Source organism: Gymnoscopelus braueri (assembly GCF_963280865.1).
Source record: "Gymnoscopelus braueri genome assembly, chromosome: 6".
Taxonomy (NCBI): Eukaryota; Metazoa; Chordata; class Actinopteri; order Myctophiformes; family Myctophidae; genus Gymnoscopelus; species Gymnoscopelus braueri.
The window spans coordinates 43,382,103-43,399,576 of record NC_137607.1 but is presented as its reverse complement, the minus strand read 5'-3'; the positions used below and the strand labels follow the sequence as shown (position 1 = coordinate 43,399,576).

Below are 17,474 nucleotides of genomic sequence, written 5' to 3'. Positions count from 1 at the left end.
GGAGGGGTGAAAAGGGAGTATGCACTGGGTGAGCAACTCCATACAAGTGAATGGGCAGGAATTTTCGTTACCTCTCTAATATTTTTAACTCTATGGTCAGGACCCATGTTTGGGTCACGGACACTTCTTATGGGTCACGAGTAAATATCCCCTTTTTTCGTTTCCTACATTTAAAAATAATTTGGGAACCACTGGGTTGGTCAATTTGAGGTGGAAAGCTGACACTGATGGGAGTTGGGGTTAGGCCGGGGGAGGGGAAGGGGGAATGTTTGTTTTGTTTCGCATTCAGTATCAACTGAATAACGAATCACTTTAACAATAGGGTTCCTTAACAGAAGCGATACCACTAACCTTGATGTTTAAGGTCGTGAATCCTCGTTTGTTTATTTATTTAAAAAAATTCTGTTGTTGTGGATATTAACACTGTAATTGTTTTGTTCTTGGTGTAGTTATTCACCCATCTACAGAATGTCAAGCACCAAACAATGTCTGTATATAATGCTGTATTTCATGGTCCGATGTAGGTATGTGGAGTCTATATTTGTATCCGTGTCCTTTGTTTTGCAACGTGTCTGAGCTGAGCTGTTTGTCTTTGTTTTGTCTTTGTCATAAAATGTAAAAAAAAATATATACATATATATTATTGGAAAAAGAAAAACTGAATGACGAATGCTTTCACAGCCCGAGTTTTAGTCACTGGCAACAAGGCAGGCGCATGGACAGCGATGATTAAAAGGCTGGGTAACTGCGTCAACAGCCGATGGACTCACACGTCAACTAGCATGCCGTCCGAGGTGGCACGCTGTGGTGTACGTAATCGTTTAAAGGAGTAGTTCACCCAAACAATTACTTATTTTCAATCAATTACACACCCCATGAAGCATTGAATTCATGGAGATTTTTTTTGTCGCATTACTAAGGCAATAATTTTATTACTGGCGGAATAATCTCTCAAGAACCACGAAAAGTTATTAACATTTTTTGTTTCATCATAGAAACAAGTGGGCTTATAACCAAAACGATCCATGTTCTTTGGGAGAAATGGTGTTAGTGTTCCGTGGAGAAATATTGTTAGTGGGAAGGAAAACATAGGCGCACCACCGGAAGTGGAGGGCTGAGGGCAGAGACCAAACGCTGGTTTCCAGTCATCGTCTGTCTATTTAATCACTCCCCCCAGAGTCAAATGCAAAAGTGAAAAACGCTGGGGGTTCTGTTTTTCCTTCTTATTTGACGATGGGTTCCCAGATTGCCTGCGGAAAGATGCTAATGTATCCGGTAGACTTCCAGTAGGAGACTCTTTGAGTCTCCTACTAGAAATACACCCGGTCATCAAATTATTGGCTTAGGAATGCTTCAAAAACTAAAAAATCTCCATCAATTCAAGGCTTCATCATTTTTTGGGTGAACCATTTCAAAACGACTATTCTTCTGCGAGTGTTTTGTGGCGAGCTAACCAGCAGCTAGCACTGTCTGCTAACGGCTAAGACAAGATGATTTCTCCTCGCAAACATATGCCACCAAATCCTAAAAAGTAACATTTTTGTTCAAAGTATGTGTGTATTGTAACTGTAGTTAGTTGACCGGGCAATTATTTACTGGATTATTTAGAATTTATAGATGCCAGTCAGAGATTAACTTGATAAAACTAAAGCCATCTGCAAGCTGTGTGACACGATGAATCTTTACAATCAGAGCAGACGTGTCTCTCTCACGGCTTTGTGCTTAAAAATTTTTTGTTCCCTTGTATGTACTGTAGTATGCAGGGTTAAGCAGGAATTTGAGGTGAGGTTTCTTTTCAGGTTGTGTGCTCCTAATGCACTTGAACCTGTATTTCAAGCTGATGCAGTATTTTTGAAATGAATTAACGGTTTAAGTTATTTTGAATAAGAGAAATTTGTGCAATACAAAATGCCTCTTGCCTGATTATTAGAAAGGGCACTTAAGCAATTCAGATTATAATTTAGAGAAAATATTCTTCAATTGACATCAACTCTTAGAAAATCTGTGTGCAGAGGGCACAGTGGCGGCACGGATAAAAAAATAATAATAATAAAATAATGTGTGCAAGCAATATCGGCATGCTTAATTCAGTATCAACAGTGAATCAAGTATGCATGTGTTTGTGTGCTTGTGTGCATGTGTTCATGTGTGCATATCTACCTTTGCCAGGCCCGCGCGGTGCGCCCCTTCACTCTCCATGTACACAATGTATTTAGCAAAATCTTTAAACTCCTCCATGGTAGGCCGGAAGGTCATGATCTTGCAGCTGGGATTCTTGGCAACGAAAGGGGGCGGAGGTGGCGGAGGGGGCGGAGCTGGGGGCAGGTTAGAGGCTGGAGCAGGGCCGGACTCAGGGTCAGCATGCATAGCTGGGGGGATGACGTCTGGAACAGCCTCAGAGCCTTGCACTGCATCAGGGGCTGTTGTTGCTGGCTCCAGGGTTGGTGCTGGACCTTGGGAAGTGTCGAGGTCAGAGACGGGGGCTGTAGGCGAGGCTGAGGTAAGAGGATGGTCCTGTCCAGGGGGAGGAGTCACCTCAGAGGCAAGGGGAGGGTCCTGGGCAGGGGGAGGAGCCGCCTCAGAGACAAGGGGAGGGTCCTGGGCAGGGGGAGGAGCCACCACTGTATCCATGGGCAGGGGAGGTTCCTGGGCAGGGGAAGGAGCCACCACTGTATCCATGGGCAGGGGAGGTTCCTGGGCAGGGGGAGGAGCCACCACTGCATTCATGGGCAGGGGAGGTTCCTGGGCAGGGGGAGGAGCCACCACTGTATCCATGGGCAGGGGCGGTTCCTGGGCAGGGGGAGGAGCCACCACAGTGTCTATATTCATGTCTGTGGCCGAGACAGAGTCCAGTCTGGCAGGTAAACCTACAAAGAAAGAGAGAGCTCAAAATCAAGACATTTTCTAATACACAGGACAGGATGTGCTGTAAGATTTAGATTGCATGGGCAATTTGACGATCTTACAAGGGATATTCTAAATGGAAGTTTTCTTCCTCAATGGCATTGTTTTGCATACTTCTTATCCGTTAGAGGAACTTTTTTATTTCAAAGCCCACGGGTATACAGTAAGGTATGGGTAAATTTGGTTAATAAAAACAGTTTTTTTTAGAAGAGCATGAGCATGTGTGTAAATAGTCTAGATGGGGGTTGGTGAGAAGGGTCGTTTGGATTATTATGAAGCCAGAACCTCCTAACCTCACTCAGTCAAATGGAAGAAGCTTGCGACACACATTTTGTTTCACAGCGTACTTGCATCTGAGACTTCGGGCGCAGAATCGATGACAGACGGAGTTTCATTTTTTCAAGCTGCTAGGCAGGTGATTGGATGATCCCGCCCCTAGCAGCCGCTGATTGGTTCGTATGCGCAGCGGTTCGGGCAGCTTTACTCTGTGAGCAATCCCAGACCCTCCTTCCTGAAACCAAATGCAATGCAATGCATGAGATTTCCGGAAGGAGGGGGTGTTTACCAGGCTAAGAACCTCCTATCTCAGCCGTTTTACTGAATTATACTCACAAGGCTCCACAGACCACAGGTCTCAGTTACATTACAGAGACAGGAAACGCATAGAAGAGTAAGGTGGTTTTGACAAACAAAACCCTAGACGGCCTTGAGGCAGATTCCATGTGAGGACAGAGGAAGTAACTGGTTGAGCTGCCTGTGCCCTTTATTTTTATTTATTTATTTTTGCAAAACCACACCTCTTCAAAGCCGATCAGACATTATGTTCTTATCTTCGCTGTCCAAAACTTGTTACTTTTCAGGAAGGGGAAAAATAAGAATTTGTTTCAATGGATCCAATGTAGTTATTGTTATAGTCACGAGCTCTTAATACTTTTCTTTGTTTATCATATTTATAAAAACCCACAGACACAACTTTCACTTTCTCAAATTGTTCCGAAAATAGAGAAATTTGCCCATCTACAAGCTCACAACCAAATTAAAAGTTATGTTTTTGCTAGTCTCACAGTAGCCGATATCTAATGCCTGGGGCACAGCTATTGAGAAGGACCGCCCCCAACATAAAAAGAATGTGTGACAGTTATGAATTGGCCAACCACAAGCTTCCGTTAAAGCACAGCCAATCAGATGCTTCTCTGCAAAATCCACTCATGCTGACTTGTGCTTAAACCTGTTAGAGTAATAACGCTATTACACTTTTCAACCTTGTCACCATGTCTTTTGATTTTATATATGCAATTGTAATCATGATCATTAATCATCATGATTGTTGTTTTTTGTTTAGTTTCTCGTTTAGTTTTTATCAATTTCTTATAACATTTGTTGTCATTTAATTTTCTATGCCATATTTTTGGTCAAATGGTATGTACAGTAACCAAAATCTGTTGATTTATAGATAAACAATATATTGTTTATCACATAGCTATAGTCTTACTATTAATTCACAGACGAGAGAATAGCATTTGATAAACCTTTTATTAAAGAAATAATAAAATATATCATTGCTGTCAATGAGGACATCAGTGCCGTTTTTAAACATCTGGAAAAGTCTTTCTTAAATATATCAACATGTAATGTAAGAGGAATCCATGTTTATTGTTTACTGTTGAATGAAGTCATGAAATGTCTTACAAATTAATAGTATCATTAGAACCTGAATCAATGTCGGTTAAAGACCTTATGACATCAAAATCTATATTAAAAACTGATCTCATAATGATCTTGTGCTGAACTTCAATTATGACTTTTTTCTTCTTCTTTTGGTAGCTATAATGGTATTTTATTGTTTGTCTTTTCCTTTCTTCTATAACTAATGTTTGACACATCCTACAATCAATTTAATCACTGTATAGGAGGAGAGCTATCTGTGGATTGCACACACATACAGTGACAATGGTTCTCTCTGGCCACCAGGCTACAGCACTGTGCAGCAGTAGCTTCCGGTTTTGTTAGCCTAGCTTAGCATCATGAAGACAAACAAATGAAAGCTATACGGCACCGCCCCTGGGTGAAACACCAGGGTTTTTTTTGGTCCCGTAGGCTATTGTTAACGCCAATCAAAATCCATGATATATCCCACCCTAGCTTACCGTTTTTACTGGAAAAACGTTGCTATGTAGAATCTAATATTGTGATTGCTAGCCATGTCATGAGGTCTTTAAAGGTCAACTATGCAACATTTCTGGTCTGTGTGTTTCAAACACTGTGTGTCACGTGTTTCAAACACACACACTCCCCCCTCTCTGAAAGATATCAAACAGGTGGCTGTCTTTGATGCATTCATTGATTAGAGAGCACTAACGAGCACAGAGCACGTTTGACACTTTCCTTTTTTACCCATCATTTCCCTCTATACCAGGAGTTATCAGCCACTGGAGTAGGGTGGTGGCATTTACCTGCACACATTGCCCTCTCGTTGTATTTTGGTGTTTGTTTTGGTAGCCCAAAACATCCCTGTCTATCAAAACAAACAGTGAAAACACCAAAACACAGCAAGAAGGCAGTGCGTTTCTGCAGGTAAACACCACCACACACTTTTTATTTTATGTAAACACAGGTCAAAGTTATAGGCTTCAATATTAAAAAGGTAGGCTAGGGTGAGTGATATTCTTTGGTTAAAACAAAATGTGCCTTGTTAAAAAGGTCTATATTGTGTCAATAGTAATCATTTCTATAGGTTTGTTCAGTAACAGGGGTCTCCCCGTCTCTCCAACTCTTTAATAAACAGAAAATACATTTTCAGGTGGGTTGATAATTTCAGGATAGAGTACCCATTTATCAGCATCAATTTTACAGTGCTCCAGTTCTAATTTTGTATGCTCATTTCTTTGTCTCGTCACTTCCAATTGAATTAGTTTAATCTGTATCCTGTGTGAGTTCTCTCTCCTGATTGGATCACATTGGTATCCTGTTTAATAAAGAGCTGGAGAGAAATCGAGACTCTTGTTACTGAACAATGATTACTATTAGAATATAGAGCTATTTAACACTTATTTCAACAAAGCAATACCACTTACCCTACTTTAAGAAAATATAATTTTCTCAACACCTTATTAGATTGCCTTTTATTGTCCCTGTGGAGAACTTTGATTGCATAATATAAAGCAATGACATTACATTCTAGTGCATCATGAACACAGTGACAAAAACAACCTACACCTTAATAACATGGTTCTGCTGTCAAGAACACAGATCATATCAGTAAATAAGAACTTCTTTTCTGCTGTCATCAAATAGTAATCATATATTTCTTAAAGGAGCACAACTTATGCTTGTTATAATATGGCACCATTTCAGTCTACTCACACTGTCTCTCAGACGAGAGCTGTGGACAGTTTGGAAACCTGCCTACAGATGATGTCACTGGTAGACACTAAGCAGGTTTCCGTTTTTGGTCATTTCAAACGTTTTATATAATCGTTAATGCAACGTAAACGCCTTAATGCAATTCATCCATTTCTGCAGGAAGAGAAAGGCTGTAGTTTCTATTAACTTGGAATCCCCATCGATAATGGTGGGCAGGTTTCTCAACTGTCCACACAGAGTGAGTAGACAGAAATGGTGCCATATTATAACAAGCATTAGTGAGGACCAATTATATGAAGATAAAGTTGAAAATGGGTGAAGTGATCCTTTATGTAACTTACTGAAAAGTTGTGTCAGCTAAATTAACGGACATTTCATACTGACAGCTCACTTTAACTCACCACCAGTACACACCCTAATTAATAGAAAAGAACAGTAATAAATCAATGTAGTTTGTTGTCGTTCTCACCACTTGAATTTAATATTGTCACACGCCCTCTTTTTCTAAGGCTTCTCATTGTCGGACCCTGGATCAGCCAAGTTGAGTTGATGTTCTCTTCAAATCTGCTGTAGGGCTTCAGAAGAACTTGTACAACCTCCAAGATTCCATACCGCTGTGGAGAACTGCCCCTGCAAATGAAAAAGTAGTCCTGCTGGAATTATTCAACAGTGTAGAGAGAGAGACTTGGTTGAGAACACGGCAGGTTGGTGTGTTTCACATGTTTTGGTTGTTTTGGTAAATGCAGCGATTCTGCGAACCGGAAGGTTCCCGTTTTCTGTTTTGATGCAGTTGCAACCAGATCAACTCCAGCTTCTCTGATCATTTTACCACACTACCCAAAGCACCCGTGTTTGGTGGCCATGTTCAGTGGCGATCCTAGAGTCTGTGGGGCCCCTTGATGCTTCAGAACTTTTGGGGGGGGGTTTGTTTTTATCAGAAATGTATACATGTGTTATGCTAATGAAGCAAACTTTGTTCCACAATAACTTTCCACATGCTGTTACTTAAGACAATTATACTCTCTTCAGATTGTTGCCTCTTCAAAATTAAAGGACGACTTCACCGCTTTTCAACCTATCTTCATATAATTGGTCCTCACTAATACTTATGATAAAATGGTACAATTTTTTTCTACTTGGTCTGTGTCTCATAGGAGGGCTGTGGACAGTCCAGAAACCTGTCTACCAGTGACATCATCGTTAGGCATGATTTTCTTTTCCAACAAGATTTCAATTTTTTTATTTAGATTTTTATTAACACGAGAACAATGGCTTCTTTTATTGCATTGCAACTTTCCAGGAATAGAAAGCCTGCAGTTTCTATTAGCTTGGATTCCCCATTGATGATGTCACTGGTAGACGGGACTCTGAACTGTCCACAGCCCTCCTCTGAGACACAGACCAAGTAGAAAATAATTGTACCATTTTATCATGAGTATTAGTGAGGACCTATTATATGAAGATAGGTTGAAAAGCGGTGAAGTCGTCCTTTAAGTGAAACTTGTTTTTCCCTGTTTTCTCGGTTGTCTTCATTGTGGATGTGCTTGCTGACCCAGTCCATGCTTCATTTTGTACACAGGACATTGAAAGAACGCAGATAGAATGAACCCTTTGGTCAGCTTAGTGTTCCATTTAAATTCATCCTCATTACAGCATGCTTGACTTACCACTGTATTTCTTTCTTCATCTTCTCTTACTTTTCTATTAAACACGCATAGGAATTGTTTGTTGTTTTCGTACATTACAATTTGAAGGGAATCAATAATCTTTGACAACACACTCACGGACTATGTATAGGAGGGGTTAGGAGGGTTTCTCACTGAGATGTCACTGCAAAGGAGTGTTGCTGTGGTCCACTGCGGTCACTGCGCGTTTGCCGAGTGGGGTAGTTTGTTTATGTTCAGGGGCCCCCTAGTGGCTGGCGCCCCAGGCAGCCGCCTGGATTGCCTGCTAGGAATGAACACCTCTGGCCATGTTTGATAGGGAATCCTAAACCAACGAGATCACTTTTGGTCAGTGTTGCCATGTCTGCTTATTATAAGCGACTTTCGTCTTGTTTTTCTCTAAAAGTTGCTTGTAAATATTGGTGGTTGCGGGTTTACATTTTTTGGGATTCTTTCTTAAGTGTAGTTGCTTATTTGGGCTTGCTGTCTAATGTTTTCATGTCAAGGAAGGACCCCAAATGAATATGTATTTGTTCGTGGCCCCTTATCTGAAAATATTTTGTGCCAGAGAAAATAGCAGATCTACAGGCTCACAATGCTTCGCGACGCGTTGTGAGCTTGTTAGATTGGCTATATTCAAATACCGATGTTTAAAGTGCTCTTGGCCTAGGTCGTTTCTTTTGGGCTTGTTTTCATAAAGCAGGTTGCTTATTTCTCTCGCAAAATCTGGCAACACTGCTTTTGGTGCCTGTTCAGTGTGTGGTCGCACTTCAGCTGTGCCGACTGGTCAACTGCTATATAACCGCCCTAATTAGTTTTACTTTTTTGCTTATAAAAATTGTATTAGGAGTTTTAACAATATATAAATGACAGGTTTATATAAAAAAGAAAACTATAGAAATAAAACATAAAAGCACACCAACACCAACTAAAAGCAAAACAAAACGCAAAATCCTCAATATAATCATGCAAAGCCAAACAATAATGCTAAAAAAAAGTCATTCTCATAAAAAAAAAGAAGCAACCAAGTTGTGCTGGCACCGACATCCCCCGTCTCTGTTGCAAATATACATTATATTTGTTTAACCTAGCAATCCATATGTATATATTTGAATAACCCTTCGTTTACATGTATTCAAATTGGAGCACATCACAGGCCTTGGAAACACGAACATTATCAGGGTTTGACAAATGTATTATCTTTGTCAAGTTAGGGCTCGATAATATGACTTCAAATCTACAATCACAACTTCAATATTTATGCCTCGATTACGATTAATGAACAATTATAAATAAGTGAAAATTATACATCTTTTTTTTTGTATGCCAGCATTGTACAACTAAGTATAATACATATAGTGTGTGCTTGTGTGTGTGTATGTACACATTTATTGTGAGTAAATAAAAAAGTTGAAACCACCACTTATATAGTATATAGCAGATTGCCAAATAAATAGTCGAGTTTAGCTCAGTCCCACTCCCAAGATTAACTTGCATAACCCAAAAGAAATGGAACAAAATAAACAAATTAGTAGTACTAAACAGAATCCATGAGCACAGCTCCAAACAAGTTACCCAAAATTACATTGAGGTTGGGATAATTGTACGATTGGTGATATGGCTCATGAAAACAATGTGACTATTACATTTGACATTAGGTTTGTTGACATCAGGACATCAAAAACAGGCCCAGACCAGACCGCCCACACACACACACAGTACACCATACTATACACACACACACCCCCGGGACAAGGCTCCAAGGCACAGGCATCCTGTTTCTCCGTGTCTTCATCTTCAGAACAAACAAAGCAGGGGTATTGAATAGGGTTGGGATCCTTTAGGATTTTAACAATTCCGGTTCATTAACGATTCACTCTTAACAGTCCGATTCCTTAACGGTTCCCTTTAACGATTACCATGGGGGGGTTCCAAATGGACCCTAACAGGTCTAACTCTGAGAGTTCCATTTGTACACTCTCAGAGTTATGGTGGTCTTTGAAACCGGTATTGTAATTGCATAGTAGACGTTAAGTCCACACACCAGGTCTGACAGTGTGATAAAAGCGGTTCCGCAAACAGTTCCAAATGTGATGGAACCGATTCTGGTTCCTCAATGTTGGCTCCGGGTCCTCACGTTCCGGATCCCAAACCCCGAATTGAACCATGGACAAGGTCTCTGGCGTCCTTTTTGTTGTCCAATTGAGATGCAGTTTGAGAAAGTCATACTTTTCACTTTCCTCCATAAAGATTAGGTTCAGACATTCAAGCTTGTGTTTGAGAGTCTCTTCTTCAGCTGTTGAATACGAATAGCAGGGTTTCAGGTGAGAGGTGTGTACAACCTGCCTATCTTCTCCAGTGTCCATCTCATAGTTAAGAGGTCCAACCTGTCGCACCACATGATAAGGGCCAAGCCATTTGGGAGCCAACTCAAGCAGCAAAAACCCGACGGGCTTTGGCGACTCTGGCCTGCTCCTTCAACTGCATCTCATGTCTGCCTTTAGCATACTTTCTTGTTTGACGAGGCCAGGCAAGGGAGAGATTTTTAGTGACTAAACTAGATAGGTCACCCAGGGGAGATCTTTTTAGGTACAGTAGTTGGGCGAGCCTGGTTGTGGCTGCAGCATCACACCCATTGCATGTACTGATGTAATCATAACTCTTGAACACAGCGAGCAGGAAGTCGACCGGGTCATTACGGACAGAAACGACAAGGCGAACAGCATTCAAATAAAATTAAATAGTCATCTGTCGTTCTGGGGTTTCGTAGTTGTCTCTTTACCAGCAGTGAAGCCGATACACTTTGAGAAAATCTCAATTGAGAAAATAAATGTCACAAATCTACTAAAAATCTAAATTTGAGAGTACAGTATTACTTCAAGTTATTTTGAGATGTTTGTTTGGGTTCAGTTTTTGATGAGCATTTACCATCATTTTGTACTTCATTACATTATTTTACAGTTTTATGACCTACATTAATGGTAGCATATAGATTACTAAAATAATGGAAAAAAACATATAAACACATTAATCAATTATGACAATTATACGTTGTTGCAACCTTAGTAAACCTTTGACATTTGAGCAAGCTTCTAACAAAGAATTTGATTGGATTTTGTTTTTCTTTTTAAAGTAGATGCTTTTGACCAATTAAGTATCATTCATAGTCGGACGTAAGGATACGTAACGAGCGCCAGCGCTCCTTGCGTTGTCGTTTTTGTCTCCCCCTCCGTCGCTTACGGCTCCAGGATTTCCGTCCGTGCAGTCGACATTCACCGTCAGGCCAACGTGTACGTTCAACTACGTTGCCTGTAGTACCAGTGAAGCCCGTTGGCAGTATAAGGAAAAAAGGTTTTCCTCAGGCCCTCTTTCTCCAAAAAAGATTCACGTTGGTGGAAGTACTTGAGTAAATGTACTTAATACTTAGACCCGTCGATCCAAGTTAAACACACACACACACACAAATAATATAGCACAGTGCAGTAGGGGTCGAAACTCACGTTTTGTAGACAACCATTGTTTTTTTCTAGTTTGTGGACTAGTTTGTGTCTTTTATTGCGTTGTTTTGGCTAGATGCTACAATGGTAGCTTCATGTTGTTAGCTGCGCTGATGCCAGCTGTAGCTGTTGCCAGGTTTTGTGAGAGAAATAACCAACCAGGTCTATGAAAACAAGCCCAAAAGAATCGACTAGGATTACGCCTGTACACTTTAAAATAAATAAAATAACCCCTAAATAACGCGAGCGACTATGCATGCGTCCGTAAAGAACGGACGGAATCCCTCACCCCCTGACGCACGTTTTAGACCCATCTAGGGACTTTGAACGGGCCTTTAGGTGTCCCGTGTCCAGTTAGGTGTTCTGTAACTTGAAAAAAACAGGCATAGCAGCTGCAGGGTGACAGAGATTAAGCAATCCAAAACACAGTTAAGCGGTGATCGGATAAACTATAAAAATTATAATCAAAACCACCAATAACCGCAGTGGCTCAAACTGATGGAGGGACACGGATACAGTGCCTTGTATTGTATCTATCTGCGCATTTAGCAGCTTGTTGATTCACGCAACTTAAAATAAGTTGCACCACATGGTTATATCATTAATCCAGTGTTCCAAGAACGCGTCAAGTTAATTAACCCATTAAAGCATCTGTGTCATTTTAGATTGTGTGTATGTATATATATATATATATATTATTTTTTTCTGAAAACTCTTAAGCTTTAGAAGAGTGGTTCTCAAAAATAGCAGATCCTTAGTGCCGCGCTGCGAGCTTGTACATCTGCTATGTTTGATTTTTTTTATATAGAGAATGTTTGGAAATGTTTTAACACAAGTCTTCTCTTCCCCATCTGAAAATACATTCCGATATAAAAGTTTGAGAACTACTGATTTAGAAGGCATTTGCAGAATCGGCCTCAGGTCTTTAAGGGTTAAAGGAGATTACATTCAAGCAAGACAAATAATTTGCCATACAGATATTAATGCTCCTCAATATGAACTATGAACTGCCCTACTCTGTCTGACCATATAATTATAAAGCCTTTAAAATGCAGCCCGGACCTGTGTTACCCCATCACTCAACCTACTCCCTTCCTCCTTCTGTCTGTTGTACAGATTAAAAGCAGTGTGTAACTTTGCCCTGTGTTTACATAACAAAACAATAAACACATTTGTTTGTTAACAAATAATTTCCCTCTATACCAACAGTTATCAGCCACTGGAGTAGTGTGGTGGTGTTTACCTGCAGAAACACATTGCCCTCTTGCAGTATTGTCACTGTTGTTTTGGTAGACAAGGATGTTTTGGGGCTGTCAACAACAACAAAATACAGCGAGAGGGCAATGTGTTTCTGCAGGCAAACACCACCACACTACTCCAGTGGCTGATAACTGCTGGTATAAAAAAAATATATAAATATATATATATATATATATATATATATATATATATATATATATATATATATATATATAGTTTTGCTATGTAAAGACAGGGGGCAAAGTTACATGCTATGCCTTTAAATAAAGCAGAAATGTAGTACAACCACCAACCAGTCATTATACATGAGTTGATTAGTTAGTTTGGTGTTTGAAATAGCTACAGAAGGCATTCATTCACCCATACTCATGCAGCCTTCATCATTCTGTAAATAATACATATTGTCTAACGTTTTGATATGAGCTAAGTACGCACACAGCTAAAACAACCACCACCTACATTGTAAAACTATAAAATATCAAACATGGACACATACGGAGAGCGGTTATTCTTATTAATATACCATCACTGCCTCCAAGGCGATGCAATATGCAGAGAGACAGTGAACCTTTCTTTCAACAAGTATTTTGCATAGGAAATAAGTTCATATAACTCCCTCCCAATTGAAAGCACGCATTCTTAGCATTTATATTAAAAAAATATAACTACCTAGGAGGGTCTAAATCTGGTTATATTTACCACAGTTGTGTGTAGGTGCAAAACTGTTTCCCAACATCTGGAATAAGATTACAGGTGATTACATCATCTACTCTAGTAGTAATAAAAAAGGCTACTATGTAACAAACACAGATGTAATAGCATCTGAACTCAAACAACCTCCGCTGGGTTGGTTTTACTTTCATTCCCGGCAGTCTTTCCCAACGTAGGATCCTTTTTTTCCCCCTTTCGTTTTGAAATTGAAACGATCCTCAAGTGTATAATATCCTGTAGCAGCCTACTTCTCCAGGGACGGAGACTTTATCTGATACTTAAGATGATGATGCTATGAGATATGGAGCCACATTGTGCCTACATAACCGTCTTCAAAATAATCAAAACAATACAAATATTACGAAGAGAATCACGGGTCGACATCTGACCCCCTCAGCTGTCCGATCAAAACAATACGAGGCCTTCAGACCATTTAACTCCAGATGGGCCCTATATAATACCATAGCATAAATAACATACATTACATAAATACAGAATACAGGAAAACTGAGAAACTTGATGACATTATAAATCCATCTCTGCATGACGTGAGGCTGTGTGTTTTGTAATTACAGGTGACAGTTGTAATTAGTTGGATCGTCTCTACTTTCTGCAGCAGCAGAAACTGGGCACAGCCGACTTAAAGCTAATAATACTTCAACGTCTGCTAGACAAAAACGACGTGTCGCCGAATTGTGTTTTATTAACGTCGTTAATGTTGACGAACATGTCATTTTTTATTCATTTTGAGCAAACAAACTGCTGCTGTTTAGTGGCTGTGCAGGAACAGCTTGTGACATATTGAGCTCACAGGAGGTGGAAGCAACAGTAAAGTAGCTTTTTATACAAATAAAACAGCGACTTCCCGAGCTTGCAGACCAACAGCAAAAATGCACGGAAAACAACGTTAAAAAACGTAACATTACAATGTGTTTACAGCGAACCGCGGGTGTCCAACCGACAGTTTTATCGCGGAGCTAGCCGTTAGCCACCTAGCTCAGGCTCCTCGGCTAGCTTAGCAGCCCGAACAACCCCCCCGTTTCTGCATTAAAAGTCAACAAAACAGCGCCGACGACCGACATTTAAACAGCACGACAAAACAAGTCAAAAGCAGCGTAGGAGGAACATAGTCATGCAAAAATGACAACATTGGTGTTAAATAATTACCTCCTGCGATGAATAAACGGGGTTCCCTCTTTATTTTTGTCCTCGAACGGTTCGTTTTTTCGGGTTTTGGTTCAAATAGAATCCACAGTGGTATCGATTCTTCTCCTGTTAGCCATCGTTAGCCATTAGCTGTGTGTAGACTAGAGCCTGTTCAGTGGCGTTGCCAGGTTTTACGAGGGGAATAAGCAACTAGGTCTATGAAAACGCAAATGATGCAAATGCTTTATTGTAGCATACTAGCATTACACAAATGTAAAGTGCATTATAAATACAATCCATTATTATTGTTATTAAAAGAAAAGTTCGTCTATTTTTTACACAAGATTTGTGTTGTTTGAAATATTTCAATTTGTATTCCATATTTTTCAAATTTTCTTAAAATACTTCTTGAAAATAGCAGATCTATAAGAAGCTCACAAGGCGTCACGATGCAACACGTTCATTGTGAGCTTGTAGATCTGCTATTTTCAAGAAGTATTCTAAGACATTTAGAAAAATATGGAATACTTTTTGAAACATTTCAAACAACACAAATCTTGTATAATCCGCGTCCCTGGCATAACATATTTTCAGATGAGGGTCCGCAGACAAATACATATACATTTGGGGGGCCATGACATGAACATGTGTGAGAACCACTGGGTTAAACAACATTACACAGCAAGCCCAAATAAGCAACTACACTTTAGAAACAAGCCTAAAAAACTACCAATATTTATAAGCAACTTTACAGAAAAACAAGCCCAAAGTCGCTTATAATAAGCAGACATGGCAACGCTACTATTCAGTCATCACTTCGCCCGTACCACGGTATCCCCTGGCCGAGAATAGCAGATCTACAAGCTCACAGTGCCTAACAGACGTGACGAGTGGTGAGCTTATAGATCTGCTATTTTCCCTCGTCCGTATCCGGGCCGCTTCACGTCACGCCCATAGGTCACACACATGGTCACGCCCCACTTCTTGAGGGTTTGCCTTTCCGATTGGGTAGTCCCTCCCCCCGGAGAGGATCCATGGCTGCTCGTTAGCTCGTTTGCCTGACGGACAGAGAGATGAGCCAATGAGCGCGTCGCAGTTGCCTGTGTGTTGGCACGCACGTACATACACGTACACAAACACAAATCAATTTGCATAATACATTGTTTTCACCATATATATCTATATATATCTATATATATCTATATAAATCGCAAATATATCTAATTATATATAGCACATATATATAAATAAAACACCACACAGAGGCTGAATTAATATATAATAACGAAATATAATATATAAAAATAACTTTTACTCCCCATGTACTTACACACATGTAACAATAATGCCCTTGAGCATGGCACTTTGTAAACAAGCTACGCAGGGATGCTTAGATAATTTAGCCATCTGAAGTGTGAAATACTATTAATTTATCCATATTTATCCAGGGGGGGGGGGGGGGACATTAAAAGTTGACATATGGAGGTTTCTGCCCGACAGTTACGAAATGTAGTGCATTGATGACTAAAAAAATTATAACAAATGCCAGACAAATAAGAATTCAGTGGACTTTTCAGGCTGTGACCCCCCCAAATAATGATAATTGAACTGGGGACCGCCCACCCTGATAAGCATTTGGAATGGTAGGAGTTGAGGCATAAAATGTTGTTTGACATACATAAATATTGTGAAAATAGCAGATCCACACACCTCATGTTGCGAGGTGCTGTGGGCTTGTAGATCTGCCATTTTCAAAAAGTTTGCCTCTTTCGTACAGTATATAATATGACAATTTGGTCAAAGTTAGACCAGTTTTTACAGTAGTTTATTAATTACATTTGATGCAGTAATGGTCTTTTTTCTTTTTGAGGCATTAAAAAAAGGTCTTAAAGTCCAGACACTCAGAAAAGTGTCCATCATGGGGCTTCAATGGCTTAGTCGCGGGTTCGATTCCCAAAACAGACTTTGCTGCAGGTCACTCCCCGTCTCCCTCTACCAGATTCTCGTCTCTCTATTATGCTATCCAAATAAGGCAGAAAAGCCCCCCAAAAAAAACTATTTAAAAAGAAAAGTGGCCATCATATCCTGATCGAAGAGCGATGGCTGAAAACATACTGATATGCGCAGCTACATAATGTACAAACATTTAAATTTGCATATTAAAAAGAGGCAAATACTTGGTTTTCAATTTCAATGTTTTTATTGTATAAAAGACCGAATATGTATCGACAACTTTTGCACATGAACATGTGCAATAAGAACTGTAGGCAGGACTACATATCAAACTAAAATGAACTAAAAAATATACAATTCAGAAAATATACATTTTCCAGTCTATGCAAATCTTTGTAAAATGAGGTATTACTAATATCTGCAGCCACTGGCTTTCATTTAGCGCACAAGGTGAGCTTTTTTCCGCTGCAGTCCATTGGGTCAATGAGCACTGTTCTTAGCATTCCAAGCTCAACCCATCAAAGATAACGATGTGCCTGAGTCATTTGGAAAAGTGCTTGTGGTGAGAGATACACAATACTCTTGCATTTCATCATCAATTCCTCACGCAGCTTACGCTTTAGTGCCGCCCCGACTTTCACTCAAATATTCAATATTCCATATCATCAGGAACACACGTGAAGGATCTGAAACTGAAGTGAAAGAATGTTGAAAATACATCTGGTGTTGAACGGCAAGAAGACTGTGCGCACTAATGTGTGTGAAACAACTGCAATGAGGTTTGAATGTACATACGCACACCTGTTACTGAAATTAGACACATGGAGCAGATCTGCAACAGCCCAAAAGACCCAAGGACCAGAAACCAAACAATAGCAATAACGGATTATAAACAGAAGTATTAAATTCATTAAAACAAGTACAAATGTTCTAATATTCAAATATATTTGCCTGTGAAGGGACAAGATCTACACAG

The 17,474-nt window shown here is 39.9% G+C and overlaps 1 protein-coding gene across 5 annotated transcripts in view; it reads right to left on the bottom strand.

The window, feature by feature from the left end:
* The window catches only part of kdm4b (lysine (K)-specific demethylase 4B), an 88,253-nt gene extending 73,549 nt beyond the window's left edge, over window positions 1-14,704 (bottom strand). For 3 of the 5 annotated variants that reach the window (XM_080430117.1, XM_080430119.1, XM_080430121.1), the window contains exons 1-3: window positions 14,567-14,690; window positions 6,737-6,917; window positions 2,161-2,867 (exon numbers count right to left, since the gene is read on the bottom strand). In XM_080430117.1, the coding sequence (XP_080286243.1) occupies window positions 2,161-2,867; window positions 6,737-6,785 (756 nt within the window). In that variant the 5' untranslated portion in view covers window positions 6,786-6,917; window positions 14,567-14,690. Of the gene's footprint in view, window positions 1-2,160; window positions 2,868-6,736; window positions 6,918-14,566 lie in introns of all 5 variants that reach the window. The other 2 variants (XM_080430118.1, XM_080430120.1) reach the window with 2 other exon arrangements.
* Between the last annotated feature and the right edge of the window lie 2,770 nt (window positions 14,705-17,474).